Source organism: Oncorhynchus masou, chromosome 9 (genome assembly GCF_036934945.1).
Source record: "Oncorhynchus masou masou isolate Uvic2021 chromosome 9, UVic_Omas_1.1, whole genome shotgun sequence".
NCBI lineage: Eukaryota > Metazoa > Chordata > Actinopteri > Salmoniformes > Salmonidae > Oncorhynchus > Oncorhynchus masou.
The window spans coordinates 9,732,215-9,750,718 of NC_088220.1; the positions used below are offsets into that span (position 1 = coordinate 9,732,215).

The 18,504-nt window shown below is 42.4% G+C and overlaps 2 protein-coding genes across 2 annotated transcripts in view; one reads left to right on the plus strand and one right to left on the minus strand.

Moving 5' to 3' along the window:
- Positions 1-12,991, minus strand: part of LOC135545405 (gamma-aminobutyric acid receptor subunit alpha-4-like) — a 42,139-nt gene extending 29,148 nt beyond the window's left edge. Inside the window, exons 1-6 of the mRNA XM_064973010.1 lie at positions 12,954-12,991; positions 12,669-12,775; positions 12,393-12,460; positions 11,364-11,584; positions 9,765-9,847; positions 9,205-9,348 (exon numbers count right to left, since the gene is read on the minus strand). Coding sequence (XP_064829082.1) covers positions 9,205-9,348; positions 9,765-9,847; positions 11,364-11,584; positions 12,393-12,460; positions 12,669-12,775; positions 12,954-12,991 — 661 coding nt within the window. The remainder of the gene's footprint in view (positions 1-9,204; positions 9,349-9,764; positions 9,848-11,363; positions 11,585-12,392; positions 12,461-12,668; positions 12,776-12,953) is intronic.
- A 402-nt stretch (positions 12,992-13,393) lies between these two features.
- Positions 13,394-18,502, plus strand: nudcd2 (NudC domain containing 2). Its single transcript, XM_064973137.1, has 4 exons — positions 13,394-13,846; positions 17,191-17,239; positions 17,399-17,550; positions 17,725-18,502. Exons 1-4 carry the CDS (start codon positions 13,658-13,660, stop codon positions 17,806-17,808), a joined length of 474 nt encoding a protein of 157 aa, XP_064829209.1. The 5' UTR covers positions 13,394-13,657; the 3' UTR covers positions 17,809-18,502.
- The last annotated feature ends 2 nt before the right edge of the window (positions 18,503-18,504 follow it).

Sequence of the window (18,504 nt, forward strand, 5' to 3'; positions counted from 1 at the left end):
TCTACCCTGAGACAGATCAGAGAAGAATAACCTCTACCCTGAGACAGATCAGAGAAGAATAACCTCTACCCTGAGACAGATCAGAGAAGAATAACCTCTACCCTGAGACAGATCAGAGAAGAATAACCTCTACCCTGAGACAGATCAGAGAAGAATAACCTCTATCCCGAGACAGATCAGAGAAGAATAACCTCTATCCTGAGACAGATCAGAGAAGAATAACCTCTATCCCGAGACAGATCAGAGAAGAATAACCTCTACCCTGAGACAGATCAGAGAAGAATGACCTCTACCCTGAGACAGATCAGAGAAGAATAACCTCTATCCTGAGACAGATCAGAGAAGAATAACCTCTACCCTGAGACAGATCAGAGAAGAATAACCTCTATCCTGAGACAGATCAGAGAAGAATAACCTCTACCCTGAGACAGATCAGAGAAGAATAACCTCTACCCTGAGACAGATCAGAGAAGAATAACCTCTACCCTGAGACAGATCAGAGAAGAATAACCTCTACCCTGAGACAGATCAGAGAAGAATAACCTCTACCCTGAGACAGATCAGAGAAGAATAACCTCTACCCTGAGGCAGATCAGAGAAGAATAACCTCTATCCTGAGACAGATCAGAGAAGAATAACCTCTACCCTGAGACAGATCAGAGAAGAATAACCTCTACCCTGAGACAGATCAGAGAAGAATAACCTCTACCCTGAGACAGATCAGAGAAGAATAACCTCTACCCTGAGACAGATCAGAGAAGAATAACCTCTACCCTGAGGCAGATCAGAGAAGAATAACCTCTATCCTGAGACAGATCAGAGAAGAATAACCTCTACCCTGAGACAGATCAGAGAAGAATAACCTCTACCCTGAGACAGATCAGAGAAGAATAACCTCTACCCTGAGACAGATCAGAGAAGAATAACCTCTACCCTGAGACAGATCAGAGAAGAATAACCTCTACCCTGAGACAGATCAGAGAAGAATAACCCTGAGACAGATCTAACCCTGAGACAGATCAGAGAAGAATAACCTCTATCCCTGAGACAGATCAGAGAAGAATAACCTCTATCCTGAGACAGATCAGAGAAGAATAACCTCTATCCCTGAGACAGATCAGAGAAGAATAACCTCTACCCTGAGACAGATCAGAGAAGAATAACCTCTACCCTGAGACAGATCAGAGAAGAATAACCTCTATCCTGAGACAGATCAGAGAAGAATAACCTCTACCCTGAGACAGATCAGAGAAGAATAACCTCTATCCTGAGACAGATCAGAGAAGAATAACCTCTACCCTGAGACAGATCAGAGAAGAATAACCTCTACCCTGAGACAGATCAGAGAAGAATAACCTCTACCCTGAGACAGATCAGAGAAGAATAACCTCTACCCTGAGACAGATCAGAGAAGAATAACCTCTACCCTGAGACAGATCAGAGAAGAATAACCTCTACCCTGAGACAGATCAGAGAAGAATAACCTCTATCCTGAGACAGATCAGAGAAGAATAACCTCTACCCTGAGACAGATCAGAGAAGAATAACCTCTACCCTGAGACAGATCAGAGAAGAATAACCCTGAGACTCTACCCTGAGACAGATCAGAGAAGAATAACCTCTACCCTGAGACAGATCAGAGAAGAATAACCTCTACCCTGAGGCAGATCAGAGAAGAATAACCCTATCCTATCCTGAGACAGATCAGAGAAGAATAACCTCTACCCTGAGACAGATCAGAGAAGAATAACCTCTACCCTGAGACAGATCAGAGAAGAATAACCTCTATCCCTGAGACAGATCAGAGAAGAATAACCTCTATCCTGAGACAGATCAGAGAAGAATAATCCTGAGACAGATCTCAGATCAGAGAAGAATCCTGAGACAGATCAGAGAAGAATAACCTCTACCCTGAGACAGATCAGAGAAGAATAACCTCTACCCTGAGACAGACAGATGAGACAGAGAAGAATAACCTCTATCCTGAGACAGATCAGAGAAGAATAACCTCTACCCTGAGACAGATCAGAGAAGAATAACCTCTACCCTGAGACAGATCAGAGAAGAATAACCTCTATCCTGAGACAGATCAGAGAAGAATAACCTCTACCCTGAGACAGATCAGAGAAGAATAACCTCTACCCTGAGACAGATCAGAGAAGAATAACCTCTACCCTGAGACAGATCAGAGAAGAATAACCTCTACCCTGAGACAGATCAGAGAAGAATAACCTCTACCCTGAGACAGATCAGAGAAGAATAACCTCTACCCTGAGACAGATCAGAGAAGAATAACCTCTACCCTGAGACAGATCAGAGAAGAATAACCTCTACCCTGAGACAGATCAGAGAAGAATAACCTCTACCCTGAGACAGATCAGAGAAGAATAACCTCTACCCTGAGACAGATCAGAGAAGAATAACCTCTACCCTGAGACAGATCAGAGAAGAATAACCTCTACCCTGAGACAGATCAGAGAAGAATAACCTCTACCCTGAGACAGATCAGAGAAGAATAACCTCTACCCTGAGACAGATCAGAGAAGAATAACCTCTACCCTGAGACAGATCAGAGAAGAATAACCTCTACCCTGAGACAGATCAGAGAAGAATAACCTCTACCCTGAGACAGATCAGAGAAGAATAACCTCTACCCTGAGGCAGATCAGAGAAGAATAACCTCTATCCTGAGACAGATCAGAGAAGAATAACCTCTATCCTGAGACAGATCAGAGAAGAATAACCTCTACCCTGAGACAGATCAGAGAAGAATAACCTCTACCCTGAGACAGATCAGAGAAGAATAACCTCTATCCTGAGACAGATCAGAGAAGAATAACCTCTATCCTGAGACAGATCAGAGAAGAATAACCTCTACCCTGAGACAGATCAGAGAAGAATAACCACTACCCTGAGACAGATCAGAGAAGAATAACCTCTACCCTGAGACAGATCAGAGAAGAATAACCTCTACCCTGAGACAGATCAGAGAAGAATAACCTCTACCCTGAGACAGATCAGAGAAGAATAACCTCTACCCTGAGACAGATCAGAGAAGAATAACCTCTACCCTGAGACAGATCAGAGAAGAATAACCTCTACCCTGAGACAGATCAGAGAAGAATAACCTCTACCCTGAGACAGATCAGAGAAGAATAACCTCTACCCTGAGACAGATCAGAGAAGAATAACCTCTATCCTGAGACAGATCAGAGAAGAATAACCTCTATCCTGAGACAGATCAGAGAAGAATAACCTCTATCCTGAGACAGATCAGAGAAGAATAACCTCTACCCTGAGACAGATCAGAGAAGAATAACCTCTACCCTGAGACAGATCAGAGAAGAATAACCTCTACCCTGAGACAGATCAGAGAAAAATAACCTCTACCCTGAGACAGATCAGAGAAGAATAACCTCTACCCTGAGACAGATCAGAGAAGAATAACCTCTACCCTGAGACAGATCAGAGAAGAATAACCTCTACCCTGAGACAGATCAGAGAAGAATAACCTCTACCCTGAGACAGATCAGAGAAGAATAACCTCTACCCTGAGACAGATCAGAGAAGAATAACCTCTACCCTGAGACAGATCAGAGAAGAATAACCTCTACCCTGAGACAGATCAGAGAAGAATAACCTCTACCCTGAGACAGATCAGAGAAGAATAACCTCTACCCTGAGACAGATCAGAGAAGAATAACCTCTACCCTGAGACAGATCAGAGAAGAATAACCTCTACCCTGAGACAGATCAGAGAAGAATAACCTCTACCCTGAGACAGATCAGAGAAGAATAACCTCTACCCTGAGGCAGATCAGAGAAGAATAACCTCTATCCTGAGACAGATCAGAGAAGAATAACCTCTATCCTGAGACAGATCAGAGAAGAATAACCTCTACCCTGAGACAGATCAGAGAAGAATAACCTCTACCCTGAGACAGATCAGAGAAGAATAACCTCTATCCTGAGACAGATCAGAGAAGAATAACCCCTCTATCCTGAGACAGATCAGAGAAGAATAACCTCTACCCTGAGACAGATCAGAGAAGAATAACCACTACCCTGAGACAGATCAGAGAAGAATAACCTCTACCCTGAGACAGATCAGAGAAGAATAACCTCTACCCTGAGACAGATCAGAGAAGAATAACCTCTACCCTGAGACAGATCAGAGAAGAATAACCTCTACCCTGAGACAGATCAGAGAAGAATAACCTCTACCCTGAGACAGATCAGAGAAGAATAACCTCTACCCTGAGACAGATCAGAGAAGAATAACCTCTACCCTGAGACAGATCAGAGAAGAATAACCTCTACCCTGAGACAGATCAGAGAAGAATAACCTCTACCCTGAGACAGATCAGAGAAGAATAACCTCTATCCTGAGACAGATCAGAGAAGAATAACCTCTATCCTGAGACAGATCAGAGAAGAATAACCTCTATCCTGAGACAGATCAGAGAAGAATAACCTCTACCCTGAGACAGATCAGAGAAGAATAACCTCTACCCTGAGACAGATCAGAGAAGAATAACCTCTATCCTGAGACAGATCAGAGAAGAATAACCTCTACCCTGAGACAGATCAGAGAAGAATAACCTCTACCCTGAGACAGATCAGAGAAGAATAACCTCTACCCTGAGACAGATCAGAGAAGAATAACCTCTACCCTGAGACAGATCAGAGAAGAATAACCTCTACCCTGAGACAGATCAGAGAAGAATAACCTCTACCCTGAGACAGATCAGAGAAGAATAACATCTACCCTCAGACAGATCAGAGAAGAATAACCTCTACCCTGAGACAGATCAGAGAAGAATAACCTCTATCCTGAGACAGATCAGAGAAGAATAACCTCTACCCTGAGACAGATCAGAGAAGAATAACCTCTATCCTGAGACAGATCAGAGAAGAATAACCTCTACCCTGAGACAGATCAGAGAAGAATAACCTCTACCCTGAGACAGATCAGAGAAGAATAACCTCTACCCTGAGACAGATCAGAGAAGAATAACCTCTACCCTGAGGCAGATCAGAGAAGAATAACCTCTATCCTGAGACAGATCAGAGAAGAATAACCTCTACCCTGAGACAGATCAGAGAAGAATAACCTCTATCCTGAGACAGATCAGAGAAGAATAACCTCTATCCTGAGACAGATCAGAGAAGAATAACCTCTACCCTGAGACAGATCAGAGAAGAATAACCTCTATCCTGAGACAGATTAGAGAAGAATAACCTCTACCCTTTGACAGATCAGAGAAGAATAACCTCTACCCTGAGAAAGATCAGATCAGAGAAGAATAACCTCTATCCTGAGACAGATCAGAGAAGAATAACCTCTACCCTGAGACAGATCAGAGAAGAATAACCTCTATCCTGAGACAGATCAGAGAAGAATAACCTCTACCCTGAGACAGATCAGAGAAGAATAACCTCTATCCTGAGACAGATCAGAGAAGAATAACCTCTACCCTGAGACAGATCAGAGAAGAATAACCTCTACCCTGAGACAGATCAGAGAAGAATAACCTCTACCCTGAGACAGATCAGAGAAGAATAACCTCTACCCTGAGACAGATCAGAGAAGAATAACCTCTACCCTCAGACCGATCAGAGAAGAATAACCTCTACCCTGAGACAGATCAGATCAGGAAATAACAACCCCTACCTGTCTCTGCTCTGTCTTAGGGTAGAGGTTATTCTTCTCTGCTCTGTCTTAGGGTAGGGGGTTACAGAATAACAGAGAAGAGGAGGGGTGCAGAGGTAGCGAAGAGGGGAGAGAGGGGAGCTAAAGAGAGAGGGAGAGGGGAGGGGAGTGTAGTGTAGTAGTGTAGTGTGGTGTAGTAGTGTAGTAGTGTGATGTAGTAGTGTAGTGTAGTGTAGTAGTGTGGTGTAGTAGTGTAGTAGTGTGGTGTAGTAGTGTAGTAGTGTGATGTAGTAGTGTAGTGTGGTAGTGTAATAGTGTAGTAGCGTGATGTAGTAGTGTAGTGTGGTAGTGTAATAGTGTAGTAGCGTGATGTAGTAGTGTAATAGTGTAGTAGCGTGATGTTGTAGTGTAGTGTACTGCTGTGTGGTAGTGTATTTGTGTCGAGGTTTAGTAGTGTGGTGTTGTAGTGTAGTAGTGTAATAGTGTAATAGTGTAGTGTCGTAGTGTAGTGTAGTAGTGTAGTAGTGTAGTGTGATGTAGTAGTGTAGTGTATTGTATTAATGTAATGTAGTAGTGTAGTGTAGTAGTGTAATGTGATGTAGTAGTGTAGTGTATTGTATTAATGTAATGTAGTAGTGTAGTGTAGTAGTGTAATGTAGTAGTATATTGTAGTAGTGTATTGTATTAATGTAATGTAGTAGTGTATTGCATTAATGTAATGTAGTAGTGTAGTAGTGCAGTAGTGTAATGTAGTAGTGTAATAGTGTAGTGTAGTGCAGTGTAGTAGTGTATTGTACTAATGTAACGTGGTAGTGTAATGTAGTTGTGTAGTGTAGTAGTGTAGTGGTGTAGTAGTGTGGTAGTGTATTAGTGTAGCGTAGTAGTGTAGTAGTACAATGTAGTGGTGTAGTGTAGTATGTTAGTGTAGTAGTGTAGTGTGGTAGTATAGTGTGTAGTGTAGAAGTGTAGTAGTACAGTGTAGTGTAGTGGTGTAGTGTAATAGTGTAGTGTAATAGTGTAGTGTAGTAGTGTAGTAGTGTAGTGTAGTAGTGTAGTGTAGTAGTGTAGTGTAGTGGTGTAGTAGTGTAGTAGTGTAGTAGTGTAGTGTAGTGGTGTAGTGTAGTAGTGTAGTGTAGTGGTGTAGTAGTGTAGTGGTGTAGTAGTGTATTGTATAAATGTAATGTAGTAGTGTAGTAGTGTAGTGTAGTAGTGTAGTAGTGTAGTGTAGTCATGTATTGTCTTAATGTAATGTAGTAGTGTAGTAGTGTAGTGTGGTAGTGTATTGTATTAATGTAATGTAGTAGTGTAGTATAGTAGTGTATTGTATTAATGTAATGTAGTGGTGTAGTAGTGTATTGTATTAATGTAATGTAGTGGTGTAGTAGTGTATTGTAGTAGGGTAGTAGTGTGGTAGTGTAGTGATAGTGTTGTGTAGAGTAGTATAGTGTTGTGTAGTAGTGTGGTAGTGTAGTGTAGTGTAGTAGTGCAGTGTAGTAGTGTAGTAGTGTAGTGTAGTCATGTAGTGTAATGTAGTAGTGTATTGTAATAGTGTAGTGTAGTGCAGTGTATTAGTTTATTGTACTAACGTAGTGTGGTAGTGTAATGTAGTAGTGTATTGTAATAGTGTAGTGTAGTGCAGTGTAGTAGTTTATTGTACTAACGTAGTGTGGTAGTGCAATGTAGTAGTGTATTGTAATAGTGTAGTGTAGTAGTGTAGTAGTTTATTGTACTAACGTAGTGTGGTAGTGTAATGTAGTAGTGTATTGTAATAGTGTAGTGTAGTAGTGTAGTAGTTTATTGTACTAACGTAGTGTGGTAGTGTAATGTAGTAGTGTATTGTAATAGTGTAGTGCAGTGTAGTAGTTTATTGTACTAACGTAGTGTGGTAGTGTAATGTAGTAGTGTATTGTAATAGTGTAGTGTAGTAGTGTAGTAGTTTATTGTACTAACGTAGTGTGGTAGTGTAATGTAGTAGTGTATTGTAATAGTGTAGTGCAGTGTAGTAGTTTATTGTACTAACGTAGTGTGGTAGTGTGATGTAGTAGTGTATTGTAATAGTGTAGTAGTGTAGTAGTTTATTGTACTAACGTAGTGTGGTAGTGTAATGTAGTAGTGTATTGTAATAGTGTAGTGTAGTAGTGTAGTAGTTTATTGTACTAACGTAGTGTGGTAGTGTAATGTAGTAGTGTATTGTAATAGTGTAGTGTAGTGCAGTGTAGTAGTTTATTGTACTAACGTAGTGTGGTAGTGTAATGTAGTAGTGTATTGTAATAGTGTAGTGTAGTAGTGTAATAGTTTATTGTACTAATGTAGTGTGGTAGTGTAATGTAGTAGTGTATTGTAATAGTGTAGTGCAGTGTAGTAGTTTATTGTACTAACGTAGTGTGGTAGTGTAATGTAGTAGTGTATTGTAATAGTGTAGTGTAGTAGTGTAGTAGTTTATTGTACTAATGTAGTGTGGTAGTGTAATGTAGTAGTGTATTGTAATAGTGTAGTGTAGTGCAGTGTAGTAGTTTATTGTACTAACGTAGTGTGGTAGTGTAATGTAGTAGTGTATTGTAATAGTGTAGTGTAGTAGTGTAGTAGTTTATTGTACTAATGTAGTGTGGTAGTGTAATGTAGTAGTGTATTGTAATAGTGTAGTGTAGTGCAGTGTAGTAGTTTATTGTACTAACGTAGTGGGGTAGTGTAATGTAGTAGTGTGGTAGTGTAGAAGTGCAGTGGAGTAGTGTAGTAGTGTAGTAGTGTGTGTAGTGGTGTGTGTAGTGTAGTAGTGTGTTAGTGTAGAAGTGCAGTGTAGTAGTGTAGTAGTGTAGTAGTGTGTGTAGTGGTGTGTGTAGTGTAGTAGTGTGTTAGTGTAGAAGTGCAGTGTAGTAGTGTAGTAGTGTAGTAGTGTGTGTAGTGGTGTGTGTAGTGTAGTAGTGTGTTAGTGTAGAAGTGCAGTGTAGTAGTGTAGTAGTGTAGTAGTGTGTGTAGTGGTGTGTGTAGTGTAGTAGTGTGGTAGTGTAGAAGTGCAGTGGAGTAGTGTAGTAGTGTAGTAGTGTGTGTAGTGGTGTGTGTAGTGTAGTAGTGTGTTAGTGTAGAAGTGCAATGTAGTAGTGTAGTAGTGTAGTAGTGTGTGTAGTGGTGTGTGTAGTGTAGTAGTGTGTTAGTGTAGAAGTGCAGTGTAGTAGTGTAGTAGTGTAGTAGTGTGTGTAGTGGTGTGTGTAGTGTAGTAGTGTGTTAGTGTAGAAGTGCAGTGTAGTAGTGTAGTAGTGTAGTAGTGTGTGTAGTAGTGTGTGTAGTGTAGTAGTGTGTTAGTGTAGAAGTGCAGTGTAGTAGTGTAGTAGTGTAGTAGTGTGTGTAGTAGTGTGTGTAGTGTAGTAGTGTGTTAGTGTAGAAGTGCAGTGTAGTAGTGTAGTAGTGTAGTAGTGTGTGTAGTAGTGTGTGTAGTGTAGTAGTGTGTTAGTGTAATGTAGTAGTCTCTCTCTCCCTCTTTTTCTCTCTCCCTCTTTTTTTCTCTCCCTCTGTCTCTAATTTGACATGTGCTGTAACCTACAGTGGGTCCTTACCTGTGTTGGACCTGAACGTCTCCATGGATAGCCTCTGTCCCACCAGGTCATACTGGAGCAGACTGATAGACTCCTGAGGACAGTCTACGGAACCTTCCAGACCCTTCCTCCAGGTAAAGGTGATCTCACTGCTCGTGTACGCATCTGATGTATTCAGAAAGAGGTTCATTCAGTTGTCATAACATTCGTATATATAAATGTTGACAGAAACTACAAGACATCGTAGGTGTCTGAAATGGTCCCTGTTCCTTTAAATAGGGCACTACAAAGGGGATATAGAGCAAACTGTTTTGAGGAAGCTGGAGCACAAGGATGTGAATTTACCTGTTTCAGTGCCATAAGCAAACCTTTTTTTAAATGATGAATCACTTCAAAATTATTTTTATGGCTGTCAAACGATTAAAAAAAAAAATGTAATCGATGTAGTCGCAGGATTTGCTGTAATTAATCGCGATTAATCGTGAATTTGCTCAAAATGTTTGCTTTTCCAATACCAAAAACATTATATGAATATGACAGCCCTAATTCCAGAGAAAGGAGATACTAGACTGACTACTCACAGCTGCCGAACTTGAGAGGACAGGCATGTCCGTCCATAGGGAAGTCCATGAGACTCATGGGACACTCTGCACTGATGGTTAGTCTGAGATACACATAGAATATATTACACTTCTGATTTCATCATCTGTGTAAAAACTGTGTATACAGTACAACCCAACTGGTTTCCTATGTGCAGAGCAGCACTGCAACGTCATTTTATTTTTCATAGTCTTAATTGACAGTCTTATTTGGCTGGGGTTCTACAGGAGGGTCCAGGGAGGAGGGGCTACCTCATGGTGAAGGGGTTCTACAGGAGGGTCCAGGGAGGAGGGGCTACCTCATGGTGAAGGGGTTCTACAGGGGGGTCCAGGGAGGAGGGGCTACCTCATGGTGAAGGGGTTCTACAGGAGGGTCCAGGGAGGAGGGGCTACCTCATGGTGAAGGGGTTCTACAGGAGGGTCCAGGGAGGAGGGGCTACCTCATGGTAAAGGGGTTCTACAGGAGGGTCCAGGGAGGAGGGGCTACCTCATGGTGAAGGGGTTCTACAGGAGGGTCCAGGGAGGAGGGGCTACCTCATGGTGAAGGGGTTCTACAGGAGGGTCCAGGGAGGAGGGGCTACCTCATGGTGAAGGGGTTCTACAGGAGGGTCCAGGGAGGAGGGGCTACCTCATGGTGAAGGGGTTCTACAGGAGGGTCCAGGGAGGAGGGGCTACCTCATGGTGAAGGGGTTCTACAGGAGGGTCCAGGGAGGAGGGGCTACCTCATGGTAACAGGGTGCTACAGGAGGGTCCAGGGAGGAGGGGCTACCTCATGGTGACGGGGTTCTACAGGAGGGTCCAGGGAGGAGGAGCTACCTCATGGTGACGGGGTTCTACAGGAGGGTCTAGGGAGGAGGGGCTACCTCATGGTGACGGGGTTCTACAGGAGGGTCCAGGGAGGAGGGGCTACCTCATGGTGAAGGAGTTCTACAGGAGGGTCCAGGGAGGAGGGGCTACCTCATGGTGACAGGGTGCTACAGGAGGGTCCAGGGAGGAGGGGCTACCTCATGGTGAAGGAGTTCTACAGGAGGGTCCAGGGAGGAGGGGCTACCTCATGGGGAAGAGGTTCTACAGGAGGGTCCAGGGAGGAGGGGCTACCTCATGGTGACAGGGTGCTACAGGAGGGTCCAGGGAGGAGGAGCTACCTCATGGTGACAGGGTGCTACAGGAGGGTCCAGGGAGGAGGGGCTACCTCATGGTGAAGGAGTTCTACAGGAGGGTCCAGGGAGGAGGGGCTACCTCATGGTGACAGGGTGCTACAGGAGGGTCCAGGGAGGAGGAGCTACCTCATGGGGAAGAGGTTCTACAGGAGGGTCCAGGGAGGAGGGGCTACCTCATGGTGAAGAGGTTCTACAGGAGGGTCCAGGGAGGAGGGGCTACCTCATGGTGAAGGAGTTCTACAGGAGGGTCCAGGGAGGAGGGGATACCTCATGGTGAAGAGGTTCTACAGGTGGGTCCAGGGAGGAGGGGCTACCTCATGGGGAAAAGGTTATACAGGAGGGTCCAGGGAGGAGGGACTACCTCATGGGGAAGAGGTTCTAAAGGGGAGTCCAGGGAGGAGGGGCTCGGGGCTCAGGTCACCTCATGGTATAGAGGACGGTCCCGTTCTGCATGATGCGGAACAGCTTGTTGGGAGTGGTCATGTTGTGGGCGATGGACTTCCTAGAGTTCCTGAAGAACGTGTCGGGTGTCCAGATCTTATCCACCATCTTGTTGTTGAGACGCAGGATCTCCACGGCGCCGTCGTACTTCAGCCTCTCGTCCACCCAGGTCTGTCGGAAGAACATGTCGATGGTGTACTCCTGAGCAGGAGATAGAAGGCATTAGATGACTGATCACTAGACAGGTTCTGGATCTAGAATGTAGATCTAGAATCTATATTCTACAGTCCTGAAGAAGGCCAGAGGAATTTACAGTATGATTTGCAGGTCCTGCTCCAAACCACAGACATAATACATGTGTTTATAACTAACTATCTACAGTTAAATCCATTCGAACAAGCCAGTCCAGAGAGATGATGAGATGATTAGGACAATAACTACCTATAGATATTAATCAATGCATTTGAGCATTCAGATTGCTTGACATATTGATCTAGAAGCTGAAATAAACATTCTGCCAGACCAGGACCCTCCACTAGTTAGTGTATTGAAACAGACTAATCAAACTAAATGGCTCATTATCTTCAGTATAAAGCAGTCTGCCCATAAGGCAGCTGTGCAGTGGAACATTTTGTTTTAGTTATTTTTATTGAACCTTTATTTAACTAGGCAAGTCAGTTAAGAACAGATTCTTATTTACAGTGACGGCCTAACCCGGCCAAACCCTAACCCGGACGACGCTGGGGCAATTGTGCGCTGCCCTATGGTACTCTCAATCACAGCCAGTTGTGATACAGCCTGGAATCGAACCAGGGTCTGTAGTGACTCCTCTAGCACTGAGATGCAGTGCCTTAGACCGCTGCTCCACTCGGGAAGCTCAGTTGTCACCCGTATGTAATAACAGTATGTAAACATAACATATAAAGTTGCTAATTTTCAATCACAGTTACTAATTTACATACATTATGTGACAGTAAGCCCATGTGGGAATATGCTGAGTGTCTCTTACCATTTCCACATCTGATACTGGTCCAAAGCTGGTGACAAAGATATCTGTTTTCACCTCTGTAATCATACCTGAAAAGGATATATTGATTTTAATTGTTGTCCATAAAAATATGGAAAAGCTGTAGACTATAAACAATTATTTTAGAGAATCTAATCAGGTAAAAATACTGTACAATGTAATATCCCAACCAGGCTATTTCCCACTTATTCAATGAAAGGTTCTGTAGATGTAAGATACAGGAAAATAAATCAGAATAGAGGTCTAAGACAGTCCCACCTCCGGATCCTGGCCGCAACCGGTTGTCATAACCATCTAGTAGTCGGTCCAGAATACGGGTGATGTTTTCACCTGCGTAGCTTTCTTGTCCATAGACACGGCCAACACTGAAATCAATACAATAATAATTGATGGAAGTTTAGAACTGCCCTGTGTAAGCCTATAAACTTAGTAGGTTGAACCTATTAGGATTGGTATGTTTATTATCATACATAATGTATATACATTCAATAAACTATAGAGGCCTACCCAATGATACAATTAGAAAAAGGTTATTTTACTCACCAGGTCAAAGTGACCAAAATCAGAATCGTGATACCCATCCTTGCCAGCAGGTTATGCAAAACATTCCCTGTCAAACTCTTAGTTGAAATTAAATAGTCAGCCTTTCTCTGTCCTCCGCTAGTCTAAACTGAATGTATTTTAAACACAAGGATTTGTGAAGTAATCGAGTTAGGAGATTAGCACAGAAAATCCAACCCATGTTTAGACTGGGACACTTGTTAGGAAAAGAGAGTGATGACAGAATAGATGGAGAAATGTAAACATTTTAACTGTTATTGTATACTCGGGGAACTATACTCTTCCAGTTGTTAAAATGTATAATCTCGGATGGAATTTCAAGGCTATGTGTGTTATTTTTAGATCAAGATTCTTGACCCCTTGACCATTGCGCGCCTAAACAGCAGGTGGCGCTGTTCCTTTGGCGGTTCAGCCACCGGAAACTCAACTTGCGAGGAAGTAACTCCAGGATGTTTCTGGAAGATCTAACTGACTGGCGTAAACACTGTCCTATACAATTTTGGTCATATTTTCTAGCCAGCTTATGCGTATAAGTATATGTTTTGGAATGGTTACATATCGTTATGTCGGTACAAGTTAGGACCTGAACATCGTTTGAGAGAATAAACAACATTTAGCTAGCTAGCTAGCTAGCCGGTTAGCTAAGTATCAGATCAGGAGGCGTGAGAGGGTCGCTAGCCAGCAGCATGTCGGTCCACTTCGAGGAGAGAAGTGGCGTTATCCCGTGTAAAACACCATGGGGAAACTGGTCCCAAACCATGGAGGAGGTATTTATTGAAGTGAATGTACCACATGGGACGTCTGGCAAAGAAGTCAAATGTAACCTGGGATCCAAACAGATAGAACTACACGTCAAAGGACAACAAATCTTCAAGGTAGGCATCACAACAAACACATTTCAAAGTAAGGTAGTGAATGTTAATAAGGGTTAGCTACATGAACAAAATCAGAACATTCTGGAATGAAAATGAATGGCCCCCCCTTTAGTAAAAATATATTTAACCCACCCTGAACGTTTGCAGAGAAAAAAACAAAACAAGTGACCCTCCTTTACCCCAAATAATAATCAAAACAAAGGGGATAGCAGAGAACATGTCTACTGTTTAACTTCACTTCTTGGACAGACCAAAGCCTTAGATATGCAGTTTTAGAAAGTGTTCTTAGTCCTAAACATTACATGGATGGCACACAGGCCTGAAGGTTATGGATTCGCAGACCACGATGAACAAGAGTAGGGGTGGAAAGATCTCCTTTAAAGTAAAAGCATTGCATGATTCTATCATCATGTTTTCAGGTCCGAGGAAAAATACCTTTTCATAAAAATGTCATGCAATTCTACATCATTTTAGAATAATATTTTTTTAATACCACACAAATGACTGAAATTCCAGGCTAAGACTGGGCAGAGAGGCCTAATGTCTTATCATATTTCTCCAATGCCAAATCAGTGTTTCTTGTTTGCAACGAAACTGTCCCTGTTTGCAAATAATTAAATCTGAGATGTCATTAGGAATCTGAGCATGGTACTTATAAAAGTTAGGCCTACCTTTCCTACCCAGACAGAGGTCTACCAATGCTTTAGGCTTTAACTGCTGGCTACTCTTCCATGTCTTATCCCAACGAGAGGTCACCAGTGTTTCCTTAAAAGTTGTCAGGGTTTAAACATCCTTCTATTTTACCCGAAAGTTTATAGCTTAATCAATTTGATTACTTCCCAAGCAAAGTCATTATTTTTTTTTTTTTGTCTCCTCTGCTAAAGGTTGTAGCTCCGCCTCTAAACATCAAAGAAAGGAAACCATATGCATCATGGTAACTTCTTCACGTGTATTTCAAAGTTTGTTTCTAGAATAAAACATTGCCGAACAAAACGCTGTTATACAGTAGATCACTTTATATAATCAGATCCGTTTTTATTTTCTTCGAAATCTTCAACTAACACGGGGTAGGTCTGGGCTTTTTGCCCTTTTCTTTAATTAAAGGTAAGCCTATGGCATACTCCCTCAATTCGAGTCTTGGTTTTAACTTACCCTACATCCATATATATATATGTCAGTGACAGACTGTTATTTAAAGAGTGCATGGTGGGTGAAGGAATTGACAGACAAATCTATGGATATAGCAGCCTAATTATATCGGTCAAACAGGTAGGCCAACCAAGGTTGCCAGGTGCACAGTGTTTCCTCCGACACATTGGTGCGGCTGGCTTCTGGGTTGGATGCGCGCTGTGTTAAGAAGCAGTGCGGCTTGGTTGGGTTGTGTATCGGAGGACGCATGGCTTTCAACCTTCGTCTCTCCCGAACCCGTATGGGAGTTGTCGCGATGAGACAAGATAGTAGCTACTAAAAATAAACAATTGGATAACACGAAATTGTTAAGAAAAAGAAATATATATATATATTTTTTTAAATGAAGATGTTGAAATTAATTATGCTTATTTGAATTGAACTTTTAGCACCATGAGCTGTCGATTGAGTTAATTGTGCCGTTGCTGCTTCAAGTTTCAGCACTGGAATGTCTTATTGTGAAGTCAATAACTCTGATAAATACATCAGGGGCAAGAAACATCTTGTTTTTAATCAATTATAGTAGTAGCAAGCTATTGAAGTTGATCTCCCTCTTCTTCATGCCCTCTGTCTCAAACCGAACAGAACATCAGCTAGTCCACAGGCAAGATTCTTTTCAGAAGAAGCCTTTCCGTGAACAGCCATTGGTTCGGCAGCACACAATAAAACATTTTTGATCAGCAAGAGCTGAGCCGGCAGGGATTCATGGTTGGAGTATCCATTGCCTTGTGTAATGCAGCCTTGTTTATTTAACACCATCCCAGCAGCTATCTTAGAAATGTAACTTTGGTCTGTGCTTCTCCGAGCATGCACTTCGTAGCCAATAGCAGCTATGGATCATTTGATTGAGACCACTCTAAATAGCCTATAGGCTATGGATCATTTGATTGAGACCAGACTAAATAGCCTATGGATCATGTGATGGAGACCACACTAAATGGCCTATAGGCTATGGATCATTTGATGGAGACCACACTAAATAGCCTATAGGCTATGGATCATTTGATGGAGACCATACTAAATAGCCTATAGATCATGTGATGGAGACCACACTAAATAGCCTATAGGCTATGGATCATTTGATGGAGACCACACTAACTAGCCTATAGATCATTTGATTGAGACCAGACTAAATAGCCTATGGATCATTTGATGGAGACCACTCTAAATAGCCTATAGGCTATGGATCATTTGATTGAGACCAGACTAAATAGCCTATGGATCATTTGATGGAGACCACTCTAAATAGCCTATAGGCTATGGATCATTTGATGGAGACCACACTAACTAGCCTATAGGCTATGGATCATTTGATGGAGACCACTCTAAATAGCCTATAGGCTATGGATCATTTGATGGAGACCACACTAAATAGCCTATGGATCATTTGATGGAGACCATACTAAATAGCCTATAGGCTATGGATCATTTGATGGAGATCACACTAAATAGCCTATAGGCTATGGATCGTTTGATGGAGACCACTCTAACTAGCCTATAGGCTATGGATCATTTGATGGAGACCACACTAAATAGCCTATAGGCACACTTGATATTGCACGCCCAGCGGAGAATCAGATGAGGGGCGGCATCGGACACATCAATATGTAGCCTAATAAGCAACTCATTCTAAGACATATATTAAATATTGACATTTCATAAATTACATGACCCTCCCCTGTACTAGATGATTTAAAAAATACTTAAACAGCGTGACCCTCCCATTTTCCTCCATGCAATCGTGTACATGCTGAGGCCATCCTTCCAAACCCCATCTTCTTTTACCTGCATAGGTGACTCCCAGATAATTACCGACGTGTATATTCCCAAGTACACATTATTTAATGTAACATGCATATAGAGATGTAGCTATAACATAGTTATCTACAGAATGGTTTCTTGGTGAAGGTGCTTCTCTCTGATTCAGGTCAGCCTAACGTAGCAGGTGTTCCCACGTCTGTGTTTCCCAGGGGAAATGGAGGTTAGGTTGAATACTGTATCCCGGAAAAACTGTTTTCTGGCAAACCCTTATATGCTAGATTCATGTGACTGCAAACTGCAAGCCTATTGGTCAATTTTTAATGACCTGTTTGTTTGCTTTGATTGGTTGCAGGTAGGATTGTTTTTGCTTATAGTCATGTCTCTTGTACTTCCAGGGTAAATTATTTGGCATCACTGTTGCGGATGAAGGAACCTGGACATTAGGTGGGTTTCTACTAATTCAAATCAACACAATGGTTGAATGTAAACCTTGCATAATAAATCAGTCGTTCACTCCCCATCCCGTGGAGAAGTCATTCGCAGATATTGGTTGAAAATAAAGCCTAAGCGATCACTCTCCCCCCATCCACACGTCTTTTCCAGAGGACAAGTGTCTGATCCGTATCGTGCTGATGAAGACGAACAGGGAGGCAGGTAACTGCTGGTCCTCTCTGCTAGAGGGAGAGTACTGTGCTGATGCCTGGCTCCAGGACCAGATGCAGAGGAAACTAACTCTGGAGAGGTTCCAGAGAGAGGTGAGGCATACGAGACGGTCCCACTCAGAGCCTGAAACACTTGACTACAACGTCTCAATGGCCTCTTTCCTTCATTCACATTATCTGTAAAACACGGAGGTATATTAACATGCAGGCTTTCTTCTCCTCTACATTAAATTAATGTTGCTGTGTCACTTCCCACTGTGTCAACAGAACCCTGGCTTTGACTTCAGTGGAGCAGAGATCTCTGGGAACTTTGCAGGTGGTGGGCCAGACTTCTCCAGCTTGCAGAAGTGACAGTTGTTCAACAGCAAAGGGGACCCACCCCACAGTACAGTATGCCCGAGACTGTCAAACGGACACTGTTGAGGCTTGCTAAGGCCTATGGGTGAAGAGATTGTGCTGTGTTTATAACCAAGTGGGAAGGTGGTATTTACCACATACGACTGGGAGAAATCAGTTTGAAGGCCTCTCCAACTGGTAATTACAGGTGGGAAACTACTCGTTATTTAATATATCGGCGATCATCCCTGAGCACCGACTTGTCCCACATGCTGACCTCTTGTCACCTACAAATGAAATTACATTTTTGGCAGTTTAATGTATCTGAATGTTTTTGAACACTAATTTGTTTACAAGCATGATGGTGTTTCTCAACCGTTCAAAGCATATGAATGCAGCCAACTGATATTTTAAACTTCACAACTGTAATTACCACCTTCCCGCTTTGGTTATGAACTCAGTGCAGGATGAGCAGTTGCCTTTGGGCAAAGAACAGACAATGATTAGAATATTCTATCATTTAAACTATAAGCCATAACTGTACAAACCCACATCCTGCCTTTTCTTTCAACCCTTGTGTGCATTTAGGATTGGCTTTTTTGATTCTGCCAAACCTTTGACTGCATTGCCACAATTCTGTTAAATAGCTGTCGGTGTGGAAATTCTGTCGTGGATTTATAATAAATGGCTGAAAAGTTGTTTTGATGGATG